General features: G+C 43.4%; 1 protein-coding gene across 1 annotated transcript; it reads right to left on the bottom strand.

Moving 5' to 3' along the window:
• Positions 1 to 3,836: 3,836 nt before the first annotated feature.
• On the bottom strand, positions 3,837 to 15,022 carry LOC129859494 (protein CNPPD1-like). Its single transcript, XM_055929344.1, has 8 exons — positions 14,812 to 15,022; positions 14,162 to 14,264; positions 13,986 to 14,067; positions 13,778 to 13,898; positions 12,866 to 12,994; positions 8,226 to 8,287; positions 7,403 to 7,520; positions 3,837 to 6,548 (listed from the first exon to the last, which is right to left on the bottom strand). Exons 1-8 carry the CDS (start codon positions 14,872 to 14,874, stop codon positions 5,892 to 5,894), a joined length of 1,335 nt encoding a protein of 444 aa, XP_055785319.1. The 5' UTR covers positions 14,875 to 15,022; the 3' UTR covers positions 3,837 to 5,891.
• Between the last annotated feature and the right edge of the window lie 33 nt (positions 15,023 to 15,055).

Here is a 15,055-nt window from a genome sequence, read left to right on the forward strand (position 1 = left end):
AGGAGTCTCAAGTGGTATGCAGAGGGCCAAGGGGATGGGGGCGGGGTCTGGGGTAAGGGGAGAGGCGCAGGCAGAAGAGGGGTGGGTACATTCCTCTCTGACATATTCTACATAGTTTCTGTGTGGATTTTAGGAGCTTTACATCATGTTGTTGATGTGGTTCCTGAGTTGTGAAAACATTTTGCCTGGCAATGTAATTGATCTGATATTTTGCACAGAAGCAGTGTCAGAAATGCTCACGCAGACTTGGTATACTAGCACTACACGAGGCACAGCAGTCAAAAGGACGTGTTGTGTTGTAATATGGATATGTGCTGAAGTTGAATGCAATAGAGAGGTGCTGCAGTGTTTTGAAAGGCTTGCTATGACTTTGGTGATGGGTGTAACTATGTTGACTGTTTTGATTCAGCTGTAATGGCTTCCTGTTCCCATTTGCATTGTGTTGTTCATTGTTATTTGCACGAGCTTGAGGACGGCAGCAATAACAGGAAATGAGGTGAAGCACACTATGTTGTGCAGAGTTGTTGCTAGGTAGATTGCATTTGAATTGTGTTTCCTTGATTCCTCACATCCTCTCTCCTTCTCAAAACACATCGGAGAAGATCGGGGCTCATATTTACAAAGAGTCTCAGAGTAGGAGTGCTGATCTAGGATAAAGTTGAGCCTTTTAAAATCAAATCAAATTGTATTTGTCACATGCGCCGAACACAACAGTTGAAGCCCTTACAGTGAAATGCTTACTTACAAGCCCTTAACCAACAATGCTATAAGAGGTTAAGAAAAATAAGTGTTAAGTAAAAAATAGAAAATAAAGTAACAAATAATTAAACAGCAGCAGTAAAATAACAATAGCGAGGCCATATACATGTACCGTTACATAGTCAATGTGCGGGGGCACCGGTTAGTCGAGGTAATTGAGGTGATAAACTCAGCAAAAAATAAACATCCTCTCACTGTCACAACTGCGTTTATTTGCAGCAAACTTAACATGTGTAAATATTTGTATGAACATAACAAGATTCAACAACTGAGATAAACTGAACAAGTTCCACAGACATGTGACTAACAGAAATTTAATAATAATGTCCCTGAACAAAGGGGGGGTCAAAAGTAAGTCAGTATCTGGTGTGGCCACCAGCTGCATTAAGTACTGCAGTGCATCTCCTCCTCATGGACTGCACCAGATTTGCCAGTTCTTGCTGTGAGATGTTACCCCACTCTTCCATCAAGGCATCTGCAAGTTCCCGGACATTTCTGGGGAGAATGGCCCTAGCCCTCACTCTCTGATCCAACCGGTCCCAGACGTGCTCAATGGGATTGAGATCCGGGCTCTTCGCTGGCCATGGCAGAACACTGACATTCCTGTCTTGGAGGAAATCACACACAGAACGATCAGTATGGCTGGAGGCATTGTCATACTGGAGGGTCATGTCAGGATGAGCCTGCAGGAATGGTACCACGAGGGAGGAGGATGTCTTCCTTGTAACGCACAGCGTTGCGATTGCCTGCAATGACAACAAGCTAAGTCTGATGATGCTGTGACACACCGCTCCAGACCATGACGAACCCACCACCTCCAAATCGATCCCGCTCCAGAGTATAGGCCTCGGTGTAACGGTCATTCCTTCGACGATAAACGCGAATCCGACAATCACCCCTGGTGAGACAAAACCGCGTCTCGTCAGTGAAGAGCACTTTTTGCCCGTCCTGTCTGGTCCAGCGACGGTGGGTTTGTGTCCATAGGCGACGTTGTTGCCGGTGATATCTGGTGAGGACCTGCCTTACAACAGGCATACAAGCCTTCAGTACAGCCTCTCTCAGCCTATTGCAGACAGTCTGAGCACTGATGGGGGGATTGTGCGTTCCTGGTGTAACTCGGGCAGTTGTTGTTGCCGTCCTGTACCGGTCCCGCAGGTGTGATGTTCAGATGTACCAATCCTGTGCAGGTGTTGTTACATGTGGTCTGCCACTGCGAGGACGATCAGCTGTCCGTCCTGTCTCCCTGTAGCGCTGTCTTAGGTGTCTCACAGTACAGACATGGCAATTTATTGCCCTGGCCACATCTGCAGTCTTCATGCCTCCTTGCAGCATGCCTGAGGCACGTTCACACAGATGAGCAGGGACCCTGGGCATCTTTCTTTTGGTGTTTTTCAGAGTCAGTAGAAAGGCCTCTTTTAGTGTCCTAAGTTTTCATAACTGTGACCTTAATTGCCTACCGTCTGTAAGCTGTTAGTGTCTTAACGGCCGTTCCACAGGTGCATGTTCATTAATTGTTTACTGTTCATTGAACAAGCATGGGAAACAGTACTTAAACCCTTTACAATGAAGATCTGTGAAGTTATTTGGATTTTTACGAATTATCTTTGAAAGACAGGGTCCTGAAAAAGGGCCGTTTCTTTTTTTGCTGAGTTTATGTACATGTAGGTAGAGTTAAAGTGACTATGCATAGATAAACAGTAGCAGCAGCGTAAAAGAGGGGTCTACGTAGCCCTTTGATTAGCTGTTCAGGAGTCTTATGGTGTGGGGGTAGGAGCTGTTAAGAAGCCTTTTGGACCTAGACTTGGCACTCTGGTACTGCTTGCCGTGTGGTAGCAGAGAGAACAGTCTATGACTAGGGTGGCTGGAGTCAGTGACAATTTTTAGGGCCTTCCTCCGACACCGCCTGGTATAGAGGTCCTGGATGGCAGGAAGCTTGGCCCCAGTGATGTACTGGACTGTATGCACTACTCTCTGCAGTGCCTTGCGGTCGGAGGCCGAGCAGTTGCCATACCAGGCAGTGATACAACCAGTCAGGATGCTCTCGATGGTGGAGCAGTAGAATCTTTTGAGGATCTGAGGACCCATGTCAAATCTTTTCAGTCTCCTAAGGGGGAATAGGCTTTGTCGTGCCTTCTTCACGACTGTCTTGGTGTGCTTAGACCATATTAGTTTGTTGGTGATGTGAACACCAAGGAACTTGAAGCGCTCAACCTGCTCCACTGCAGCCCCGTCGATGAGAATGGTGCGTGCTTGGTCATCCTTTTCCTGTAGTCCACAATCATCTCCTTTGTCTTGATTATGTTGAGGGAGAGGTTGTTATCCTGGCACCACACGGCCATGTCTCTGACCTCCTCCCTATAGGCTGTCTCATCATTGTCGGTGATCAGGCCTACCACTGTTGTGTCATCGGCAAACTTGATGGTGTTGAAGTCGTGCCTGGCCATGCAGTTGTGAGTGAACAGGGAGTACAGGAGGGGACTGAGGACGCACCCTAGGGGATCAGCGTGGAGGATGTTGTTACCTACCCTTACCACCTGAGGGTGGCCCGTCAGGAAGTACAGGATCCAGTTGCAGAGGGAGGTTTAGTCCCAGGGTCCTTCACTTAGCTTTAGATGATAATTAGAGGTAACCTGATCCTTGATTAGTAGTCCTACGCTTTGTGAATACAGCCCACAGAGCAGGAACCCCATATATTCTGCTTCAATGCATTTTGAGGAGACAAAGATGAGGAATTTAAGAAATTCAATTGAGATTCCAAAGATGGTGGCGTAGGTGACAGTGCCTTAGCCTGGTCCCAGATCTGTTTGTGTCATCTTGACAAAGTCCATGTGAATTGGCAAGACAGCCCAAACAAATGTGACCAGGTTAATGTCGCCTTGCTTGACATCACACATGTAGATCAGTGCCTGTGTGACTGCAGTTCTTAAATGTCAGCTCAAAATGGCATATTGCTTTCTAGGATGTGTGTGCGTGCCCAGACTGAGATTAATAGCTCAATGTTGACAACTCACATTACATACTGTATGTCAGTGGACCATGTGAACAGCAATACAGGCATAAATGACAAATGAAAAAAGTTTGGTTAAGGGTCAAGCATTTTATATATATATATCTTTTTTTTTAATACAGATTTCTACACATTGTTTACTAAATTTAAGGATATTGTGTTTCAAAATCTAAGTCTGATTTGAATTTTTATTTATTTAGATGCTTTCAGCAATTCAACAAAAGCCAAACTTCATGAGTTCATGTCCTAGGGACCACAGTGCCTCCTGGCTTTGTAAGAAACGTGTCAATGTAAAACCAAGTCAAATGTACAAATATCAAATTCCCTAGCAAGAACCTTCTATCTTGAGTAGAAAAATATGAGAAGAGCCAACTGTTTTTCAGGGATGAGAAACATAGAAATAGTATTACTAGAATTTACATCCCCATTCAATAATGGACATACCCATTCAAGTAATTCTATGGAGAAAGTAGACATTTTCCAATTTTGAGCAGGTGGAGAAGACAAATGGTATGCGAGTGATTGAGTGGCTTTTAACGTTGTCAGGTCTCCCCAACCAAATGGGTATGTTAAAGAGGGATATTAATTAATTGCATAAATTAAAAAACAGACATTTCTACTTTAAAAAAGTGATGCTTTGCACAATAAAACTCATCCATATGAGGATGTTATGTTTCCATGAAAAGGGTAATTGGATGAAAATTGCATTCATTAGATACATTTTCAATAATTTTCAAAACTCTTATTTAGAAAACATCAAACAGTAAACTGGTTATGACCTATTTCAGTTGCGTGGCATTCTGTTGTACAAACATGAAATTAGAAATAGCCACTGCATTCTATCATGGTAAAATAAATAGTCAGAGTGCTATCTGAGTTCAGGGTCATGTTCAGTATGCATGAAATGAAACAAATGTTCTCTGAACTTGTCCAATAAGAAACTTATATTTTAGTTTACTGTTGCGAAGTGGTGTAAAGCATTTCGCTATGATGTGCCCTAATGAACACGACTTTAGGGGCAGCCAAACCGAGATATGAATTGAATGTTTACTGTTTTTTCACTGGAATAAAAAAGCATTAAATCTCTACTATTGTTCAGTGCAGGGACCAGTAGCCATCTGTGCAAAAATATGTTGACATTTTTAAAATAACAACTACAGTAAATGAGAGAATAATGACCCAAAAACTCCATGGCAAATCAAATGTAGGCTAGCTAGTTGTCTCTAGCTTGAGTGCAAGTCTGTTTGTGCCATCAATCCAACTCCTTCTCACTCATTGTCATGCAATGTTAGGCTTGACAAGGACAGCAATAGAGTTGGCAGGAGCACAAACAGATCTGGGACCAGGCTAAATTGACTCCCTTCTTAAAGCGCTACAGTACTGACTTAGAAAGCAGCCTTGCTTTTGTGGAGACAACTTACTTTCTCAACACATTCTCAAATAGCTATGATGTCACATCAAAACTTAACTCTTCCAACTAAAAACTTGACTTAGCCCAACTCCCACAAGCCCCCCATTTTCAAACATAGGTAAAGAGTAGGTAGCCTGGGTACCAATCTGTTTCTTCCATCATGCCACTTTGTCATGCCAAACATGGAGTGTGAGTGGAATGATGACACAAACAAATCTGGTACCCAGGCCAAAGACTAGGTAGTAACAAACGCTGTGTGGGTATGTATGGTAGCCATGCTTAGACATATATTTGTGTCTTTTAAAACCAATCAAGAAAGATTAGTTTGCCATGTACACATCTTCTAGACCTCAAACACTTCCTTGACTTTGGAAACACCCATTGTAAAGCGATGTGATCCAACCTCCTTTGAAAAATATACGTTAGAAAAGATATGAGGGTCTGAGCACAGAACTCAGATCTCACGCTGTTATGAGTTAATCTCACTTATTTACACCAATTCAGCTGGCAAACCACTGTACAAAATGTGCTACTCACCTTTAGGGGGCCTTATCGCAAATTTAGACAGTATATACAACAACAAAAAAGCACATACAAAACAAAATCAATCCTTTCACTGCAACGGACGCATTCTGAAAAATCAGCTGGTTTAATTTGGAGTCCGGCGTCATAGTCATTGCAGGGTAACGATAGTGGCTTGTTTTGTCCATCTGTCTAGCTGGGCATGAGGAGAGATTGTGCTTTCTCGATGGGCAGCATGAACTGTGGGCAGCAGGGTCCGACACTGAGGGTTGCCATGCCAGTCAGACAGGAGTCCAGGAGCATCGGGACAGCTCCGTAGAGGAGGGGGGCAGGGGCCAGCCACGGTGCTGCGGGGTGACCAGGGGTTCCAGGCTCAAGTAGTGGAGCAGAGGTGTTCGATGGGCCGCACTGGATGGAGCCAGGAGGGAGGCTCCCCACTGTAACTGGGCAGCCGGGGTAGTGCAGAGAGGAGGCGGACAAGGCTGGTTCAGTGTCAGGCTGGGGGTGTGGGTCAGTGTGGCTTAGGGAAGTGAGGAGAGAGCCCCATAGACACAGTATAGAGGTCTGGGAGGTGGTTGGCGAGCCGTAGTTGTGGTCGTTGTGGGTGTGGAGAGTGCCAGGCCGGCGGTTGTGACTGTCGTTGCCCAAGACGCAGCAGCGAGGGAGCTCGGATGCTGGACTTGGGGTCTCTGGGACTGGGAGCAGGCTTAGTGGTGGTGGTGGAGAGAGGCTGGAGCTAGGCAGGTGGACTTGGCTGACTGGGGCCAGGGGCTGGCTGCTCCTGGGGAGGCTGGTGGCGATAAGGCCCGCGACACTGGTCAGATACACCAGCCCCAGCATGCAGGTCACCTAGAGAGAGGTGAGGATGTGGATTTAGTGTATTTCTTTCAGTATGTTTTTCCTTTCCTCCGAAACGAACTACTTTCAAAAGTGTTGCTTCTTTCAATCAACACATAGTTTATCTGGGTTTCTGCAATGAGCAGTTTTCAGAAATTGATGTGATGGAAATGTTATACTTGTGCTTTTCTTATAACTAATTTCTGTGTTTTATTCATGTGCTGTTCTAATAACCAATTTCTATGTTCATGCAGGTGACTGATTTAACAAATCCTCACTTATCAATATCTACAATTTGGGAGTACGCCCAGACCTTGTTTTGAGAAAGAAAGATATTTCAGTTTCATGGTCCCAGCTTAGAGAGAAGAAGCCTCGTGAGGTATTGGTCTGTCACATGCATGACCCAATATTGATCGGTCACATAAATTAAACCAAACGGTAATGATTAATTATGCTAAATCATGCAAATATAACTTCTGTGTATAGCCGTATATAAGACAACTGCTAGGAGTGCCACAGCAGAGCTCCTGACAGACGTTCACTATGGTGCATTGAGTTTGTTGAAACCTCTCCAGCATGCTGACAATAAACAATGATTCATTTAAGATCGACTTCGAGTGTCCCTGTATAAGAATTTCCATGACATTGACATGTTAATTTCAGGGGTGTTTCTGAGACTAGCGTTGTGTCCATTCGGCACAAAACAGGAGAAAACATACTACCTGAACATGTCAAATAAGAAATGCTATTGTCTATTTCAAAATGTTCTGCTACGGTGTGCCCATACTGAGGATTACCCACAACTCAGTCCTTCAGTGCACTGTGGAGCCCACTGCTCTGTCCTCTGACCACTGGCCCCTCCTCACCTTGGCAAAGTGCAGGTAGATGGCAGTCAGTGCTTGTCGCCACGCCGCCTGCTCCAGCAGCACACAGAGGTCAGTGTAGGTGAACCAGCCTCGCTTCATCCCCTGGTTCTCTGCAATACTGGAGTCACAACAGGCCAGAGTTAATACACACACACACACACTCAATGCAAACAGAGAGAGAGAGATGGACCTAGAACAGAGTCTGGCTACGCTCATGTTACTACGCTCATGTGACACACACGACCAACCCTTTGTTTGAACTAGCAGCTCTGTATCAGATCTACCAGCCAAATTACCACAAGAACTTGACACTACTAATTTAGTTATTCCCTAAAAAGTCATGGGGCTTACAAAAATAGAAGTCTCTATGACATGCCGAACCCTTCATAGCTTCTTGTGTTTCTAATGCATTAGGAGTCACACACAGACACATCCGCCCACCCCGACACACAGGCTGATTTTTTTCTTGAGCTGATGGTTAGGGGGTCGGAACATAATTACAAATATTTTGTAGACTGCAAATTGACTACAAGAAGCCCAAACAGATATATTTGACGAAAACAAGATTTGTTTATATTGCACAGATTTGTATACGATCACATATACGGTACTGTATCTCTCTCTATTATGCATAGGAATACTTTGGAACAGAGTTCCAGAATTAAAATCACTTGGAAATGATTTGCTGGTGTTTTTACATTAAAGTAATGTCCAACAATACATTGAAAAAAAAAAGCTTTAAAATACATTGAAAAAGAATCACCCACGGGGAAACCTGCACTAGCACGAAAAACGATCTACGTGAATGACAAAAATCACAAACCTGGTTTCTAGTTGATTCAGTATGCCAAAGTAGTCCCCTGGCTCAGTGAAGAGGCTCCACTCCTAAAACACAGAAGTGAGAGCAGCTGTCAGATTGCATATTATATGGCCATACAAACACAGTACAATGGGATTTAAATATTAGTGATGCGCGTGTTGACACAACCTGCAGTCTCCATGGTTATAACCACGGGCGGGTGGGTTTAGGATCATGAAATATTGTGTGGATGACGGATGGGTGCTAGCAATGTTCCCTCTAAGCTGCAGTTCCCCCGGGACTGTCAAGTAGAATAAATACCAGCCTGCGCAGAGAAGCACGAGAATTAATTTAAATCAACTTTCTAGAGTTTTCAGCGTTAGTTAACACTATTAATGTTTCACTTTACTGTGGGAATTGTGATCAAAATCAACGCAATATTAGCCACTTTCAATGCAACAAACAGAAACAAAACAAGCTACGCAACACTTAATATGCAAAACGATCTATGCATGAGATCTGGTGGTAGACAGAAAGCATCAGAGTAGGATACTAATGCATTGACAGGCACGACAGGCCGTACTCTACAGTAGGCCTATATGCAAATAGACCATTGTCATGGATTGGTGCAATTGACTTTGAACTGGACTGTGTTTACAGCATGAGCGGTTGTGAGTATATGCGCTTGTTTTGAGATCAAAGCAAGAGCTACATGCAGTGACGTGTGCACATTCGTTCATATCCTTTGCTAGTCCAGTTATAGAACATTTCTAGTCAGCAATTGGGGACTGATTGCTTCCTACAAGAGCACAACAAGTGTCGGGTAAAGAGCATTTTTTTTTGTCTTAAAAAGGGACAGTGTTGTATATTGAGACCGGCTTGAATAAGCTAAGTAGCCAATAAGCAGAGGGTAGAATAATTTGTCTGATTCTCTGTAATAATGGTATGGGAATAATGACGTATTATATTTTGTAAAGTGGTTTCTTACGTCAAACAATATTTTCAGTCACATCCTTGTCTGGACAAGTGGATAAACAGGTTAATGTCAAGCCCTGCATGTTTTTTCCCAAAAAGTATCATGGAATAGCCTGCGGTTATGGAACCCCTACCTGTCCCAGACCTGCTGTTTTCAACTCTTAATGATCGGCTATGAAAAGCCAACTGACATTTATTCCTGATTATTATTTGACCATGCTTGTCACTTATGAACATTTTGAACATCTTGGCCATGTTCTGTTATAATCTCCACCCGGCACAGCCAGAAGAGGACTGGCCACCCCTCATAGCCTGGTTTCCCTCTAGGTTTCTTCCTAGGTTTTGGCCTTTCTAGGGAGTTTTTCCTAGCCACCGTGCTTCTACACCTGCATTGCTTGCTGTTTGGGGTTTTAGGCTGGGTTTCTGTACAGCACTTCGAGATATTAGCTGATGTACGAAGGGCTATATAAAATAAAGTTGATTGATATACAGTACCATTCAAAAGTTTGTACACACCTACTCATTCAAAGTTTTTTTTCTTTATTTATTCTCTCAACCAGCTTCATAAGGAATGCTTTTACAACAGTCTTGAAGGAGTTCACACATACTGTTTGCTGAGTACTTGTTGGCTGCTTTTCCTTCACTCTGCGGTCCAACTCATCTCAAACCGTCTCAATTGGGTTGAGGTTGGGGGATTGTGGAGGCCAGGTCATCTGATGCAGGCACTCCATCACTCCCCTTCTTGGTCAAATAGCCCTTACATAGCCCGGAGGTGTGTTTTGGGTCATTGTCCTGTGAAAAGTCCCACTAAGCGCAAACCAGATGGGATGGCGTATCGCTGCAGAATGCTGTAGTAGCCATGCTGGTTAAGTGTGCCTTGAATTCTAAATAAATCATTGACAGTGTCACCAGCAAAGCACCCCCAGACCATAGCACCTCCTCCATGCGTCTCGGTGGGAATCACACATGCAGAGATAATCCATTCACCTACACTACTTCTCACAAAGACACGGATGTCGGAACAAAAAATCTCAAATTTGGACAGCCAAAGGACAGATTTCCATCAGTCTAATGTTCACTGCTCATGTTTCTTGGCCTAAGCAAGTCTCTTCTTATTGGTGTCCTTTAGTAGTGGTTTCTTTGCAGCAATTCGACCATGAAGGCCTGATTCACGTAGTCTCTTCTGAATAGATGATTTATTTATTTTTATTTATTTCACCTTTATTTAACCAGGTAGGCTAGTTGAGAACAAGTTCTCATTTGCAACTGCGACCTGGCCAAGATAAAGCATAGCAGTGTGAACAGACAACAACACAGAGTTACACATGGAGTAAACAATAAACAAGTCAATAACATGGTAGAAAAAAAAAAGAGAATCTATATACAATGTGTGCAAAAGGCATGAGGTAGGCAATAAATCGAGTAGTTACAATTTAGCAGATTAACGCTGGAGTGATAAATCATCAGATGATCATGTGCAAGAAGAGACACTGGTGTGCAAAAGAGCAGAAAAGTAAATAAATAAAAGCAGTATGGGGGGTGAGGTAGGTAAATTGGGTGGGTAGTTTACAGATAGACTATGTACAGCTGCAGCGATCGGTTAGCTGCTCGGATAGCAGATTTTTAAAGTTGTTGAGGGAGATAAAAGTCTCCAACTTCAGAGATTTTTGCAATTCGTTCCAGTCGCAGGCAGCAGAGAACTGGAAGGAAAGGCATCCAAATGAGGTTTTGGCTTTAGGGATGATCAGTGAGATACACCTGCTGGAGCGCGTGCTACGGGTGGGTGTAGCCATCGTGACCAGTGAACTGAGATAAGGCGGCACTTTACCTAGCATAGCCTTGTAGATGACCTAGAGCCAGTGGGTCTGACGACGAACATGTAGCGAGGGCCAGCCGACTAGGGCATACAGGTCGCAGTGGTGGGTCGTATAAGGTGCTTTAGTAACAAAACGGATGGCACTGTGATAAACTGCATCCAGTTTGCTGAGTAGAGTATTGGAAGCTATTTTGTAGATGACATCGCCGAAGTCGAGGATCGGTAGGATAGTCAGTTTTACTAGGGTAAGTTTGGCGGCGTGAGTGAAGGAGGCTTTGTTGCGGAATAGAAAGCCGACTCTAGATTTGATTTTGGATTGGAGATGTTTGATATGAGTCTGGAAGGAGAGTTTGCAGTCTAGCCAGACACCTAGGTACTTATAGATGTCCACATATTCTAGGTCGGAACCGTCCAGGGTGGTGATGCTAGTCGGGCGTGCGGGTGCAGGCAGCGAACGGTTGAAAAGCATGCATTTGGTTTTACTAGCGTTTAAGAGCAGTTGGAGGCCACGGAAGGAGTGTTGTATGGCATTGAAGCTCGTTTGGAGGTTAGATAGCACAGTGTCCAAGGAAGGGCCGGAAGTATACAGAATGGTGTCGTCTGCATAGATGTTGAGATATCTGTTACTTGAACTCTGTGAAGCATTTATTTGGGTAGCAATTTCTGAGGCTGGTAACTCTAATGAACTTATCCTCTGTAGCAGAGGCAACTCTGGGTCTTCCTTTCAAGTGGCAGTCCTCATGAGAGCCAATTTCATCATAGCTCTTGATGGTTTTTGCAACTGCACTTGAAGAAACTTTCAAGATTCTTGCCTGCTACGAAAGGGAGAGTTGAAAATAAAGAAAGGGCAGGGCAAGAAAAGTAATGTTTGGGAAAGATTTGGTAAAGTGGTAAAAGAGGATAATAGCAGTGTCGGCTATGTTATGTGTGATGATTGTGAGGCGCTATACTTTAAATAGGCATATGACACTTCAAGGGAACTGTAGCCCACTGTTCAGATGGGTTAAATGGATACTGAAATCTGGAGACTGACTTTAGGTCTATAACCTCTCACAAAGCCTTAATATTAACCCCTGTGGAACTTAGCATTTATTGCAGTAAAATGATACACCAAATGTAGGAAACATTTTGACTCAAATAGGAGTGGAGAAATACGATTTTTGTTTCAGCATCTTGAGAGAAAGCGAATGCGCAGTTAGATACCGTCTGAGGTGGTATCTTTATCAGCATCATAAAAGCTGATAGTATTTCAACCACATAAAATATGCATCCAAGCCCAACTGAAATATTTTCAATATTGTTTACACAGCTTTCTATTTCCTTACAACCAGTCCAACTGATGCCATTTGGAAATTTACACAGAAAATATTTCCTTTTTTTTTTGTTATTGCATTTTCTCCCGGTTCCTGAACGTCTTTGCTCCGTGAAAGAAGCAGAGATGACAGAAAATTTGACCAATGTCAACTAGATTGAAGCATTCATTCTATCGATTTATGATATTCTGGTGAGCAAGGGTTTATTTAGTCTTCTAGGGAAACATAATGATGGAAGAGAAGCTGCATGTATCTAATTATAGACAAGTTGACTAAAAAAGCCTACCAAAATGTCTGAAATTATAAGCAGAAACATACCGAAGTCAGGCAAAAAAATAAATCCTGCACCTTCTGTCAAAAAATCGTTCTGCTGTCTCTGACTGTAGCCTACAGCGCATTTTCTATATTAGCTGGTTAGGGTCGGTCCTCAGATTTTCATTGCGGGCGAGTACGGGTGAACTAACGGTTGACCCACGCACCACTATTAAATATATGGCTCTGAGTGGGACCACACGTTTCTGAGCCTGTGTGTATAGTATGTAATACTACGCATAACTTACAATAGCATCGAGGAAATTCATCTCCAGGGTGTTGACAGTCTGGACGTCCAGTTTCCCAGCAGCCCCCCACTCGTCATTGAACACCTCCTCGTCCTCCCCTTCGTCGTACAAATATTTGCTGGCAACCATCTGGAGGAAAGGCGACACAGGATTAGGAAGTTAAGATCAGTCCATATGTCATAGAAAGCTAGATGTGTTTGCATCTTTCTCCTCACACATACTACACAGGAGATTCCATCTTATTACTTGTTATTTTTGACTTGACTATTGTTGTTGACTGATATACTGCATTGTTGAAGAAGCTATCACGTCAGCATTTTGCTGCATCTTTTATACCTGCTGTAAACAGTTTGTGACGAATAAAATGTGATTTGATTTGAAAACATTTCCCAGACACACACTTAAGCCTACTCCTGGTCTAAAAAGCACATTGCGGGTGGCTGCGGGAAATTCTAAATTGAACAAGAATTAGGTGTAGTATATGGGTTTGGGCTCTACATGCCCAGCAATTATAGAAGCCCATTTTCATAACAAGTTGTTCTGTGCCCATCACATGCATAGCCGTGGCTTAATTCTGGAGAGACGACTAGTGTTTCACAGACATGGCTATGACCTAATTCTGGCGAGAAGACCTGTGCTTTTCAGTCACCCACATGGCCATTGCATAATTCTGGTCAGACGGTCTAATGCTTATCACATAGGCTAAAATAGCTGTTGCCTAATTCTGACGAGACAACCTTTGAGTCCCAAATGGCACCCTATTCCATTCAATCAAATAAATATTGTCACATACTTCGTAAACAGCAGGTGCAGACTAACAGTGAAATGCAGATCTTGGGTCTGATCATAAGCAGTACACTACAAAGGGAATAGGGTGCCATTTGAGACGCATCCAACCTTTGGCCCACATACCATGGAGATAAGGAAGAGGTCAGAGGAGGAGATCTTTTGCAGGTATTCGGGGTTCCTGTGTCGTAGCCTTTCGATGTAGACCAGGGCCAGCATCATGGCACACGGAGAGATGCACGCCTCCCTGAAAAACAGACCAACTATATTAAGTTATGAAGACCATTACATGCCCAGAAAGGATAACAAGTGTCAACATTCACTGACAACATACCTCGCGACATGAGCAGCATATTTCTTGTGCAGTTTTCGAATTGGGCTAGGGGCAGATTTCTGAAGGAGTTCCACAGCAATATCTAGAAATCATATTCAGAACATATGAATGAATCATTCAAAAATCAACACAGTCACACATGGACAGGACACAACCTAACAGACAGAATAGCTAACCTGTAACAGGACAGGAAAGGTTATCTATAGAGCCGTCTTGGTCCAGGCCATAGTACAATCGCTTCCGCACTCTCTCAGACAGTTTCTGATGACCAGGAAGAAACTGTGAAGGCAGATCAGAGTTCATCATTGAGCGAAGGGCCTAATTAAGTTACATTACAAAAACGAACCTGAAATAACGTTAGCTAGCTAACTTTACATAAGCAAGTCATGTCAACACGGTTGGAATAAGTTAGCTAACTAGCTATCCTACAAACCCTTATATTCGGTTATCCCATTGTGTTTGCTGGCTACCGTTTTACGAGGTAACAGTTAACGTTAGCTTCAACTTCACGACTTGTCACCTAAATCCAGAACAGCCACATTCACATATAGCTAAGGTTAGCAGGCTGGTTAGCTACGTTACAGCGTGAGCTAGTACAATACTGTACAGTATGTAACGTTAAGCGTTAACCTTGCCGTGTTTTGATGTTCAGACAGGCGTGTTTTGATGCCTAAGACAGGCATACAACACGTGTTGTTTAACCTGGTATACACATTTAAAATGCGATTATTACCAAATATGTCTAAAACTCACGTCAACCCGTTTGCTGTCATATTTAACTACCTAAACTAGCCAACTCAGCTAGCGTCACGACAGGCCAACTTACCGTAAACTCCTGAAAGTCAGAAAATTGTAATGTTCGTTCACTAAACAATTCGTTGAAATCCATGATGTCTAACCAGCATGAGCCAAATAGAAGAGAAAATCTAGCTGAATAGCTATAAAACGGCGCCTGGTTTTACTCAGGCTAGCTAGCACAGCAGTAACCCCGGTCGTGATGGCTGACAAGCCAGGAGGGAGGGAACAGTTATGCAATGTACTAAATGGCTACAAAATGTTGTCTAATAATA

The sequence above is a fragment of the Salvelinus fontinalis genome, chromosome 7 (genome assembly GCF_029448725.1).
Source record: "Salvelinus fontinalis isolate EN_2023a chromosome 7, ASM2944872v1, whole genome shotgun sequence".
Lineage (NCBI taxonomy): Eukaryota > Metazoa > Chordata > Actinopteri > Salmoniformes > Salmonidae > Salvelinus > Salvelinus fontinalis.

Excerpts from the sequence above, each read along its gene's own strand:
- LOC129859494 (XM_055929344.1), bottom strand. The coding sequence starts at position 14,874 with ATGGATTTCAACGAATTGTTTAGTGAACGAACATTACAATTTTCTGAC. Across the intron at positions 14,068-14,161 it reads CCTTTCCTGTCCTGTTACAG|ATATTGCTGTGGAACTCCTT; the intron begins GTTAGCTATTCT and ends TATGATTTCTAG. Across the intron at positions 7,521-8,225 it reads CTGAATCAACTAGAAACCAG|TATTGCAGAGAACCAGGGGA; the intron begins GTTTGTGATTTT and ends TTGTGACTCCAG.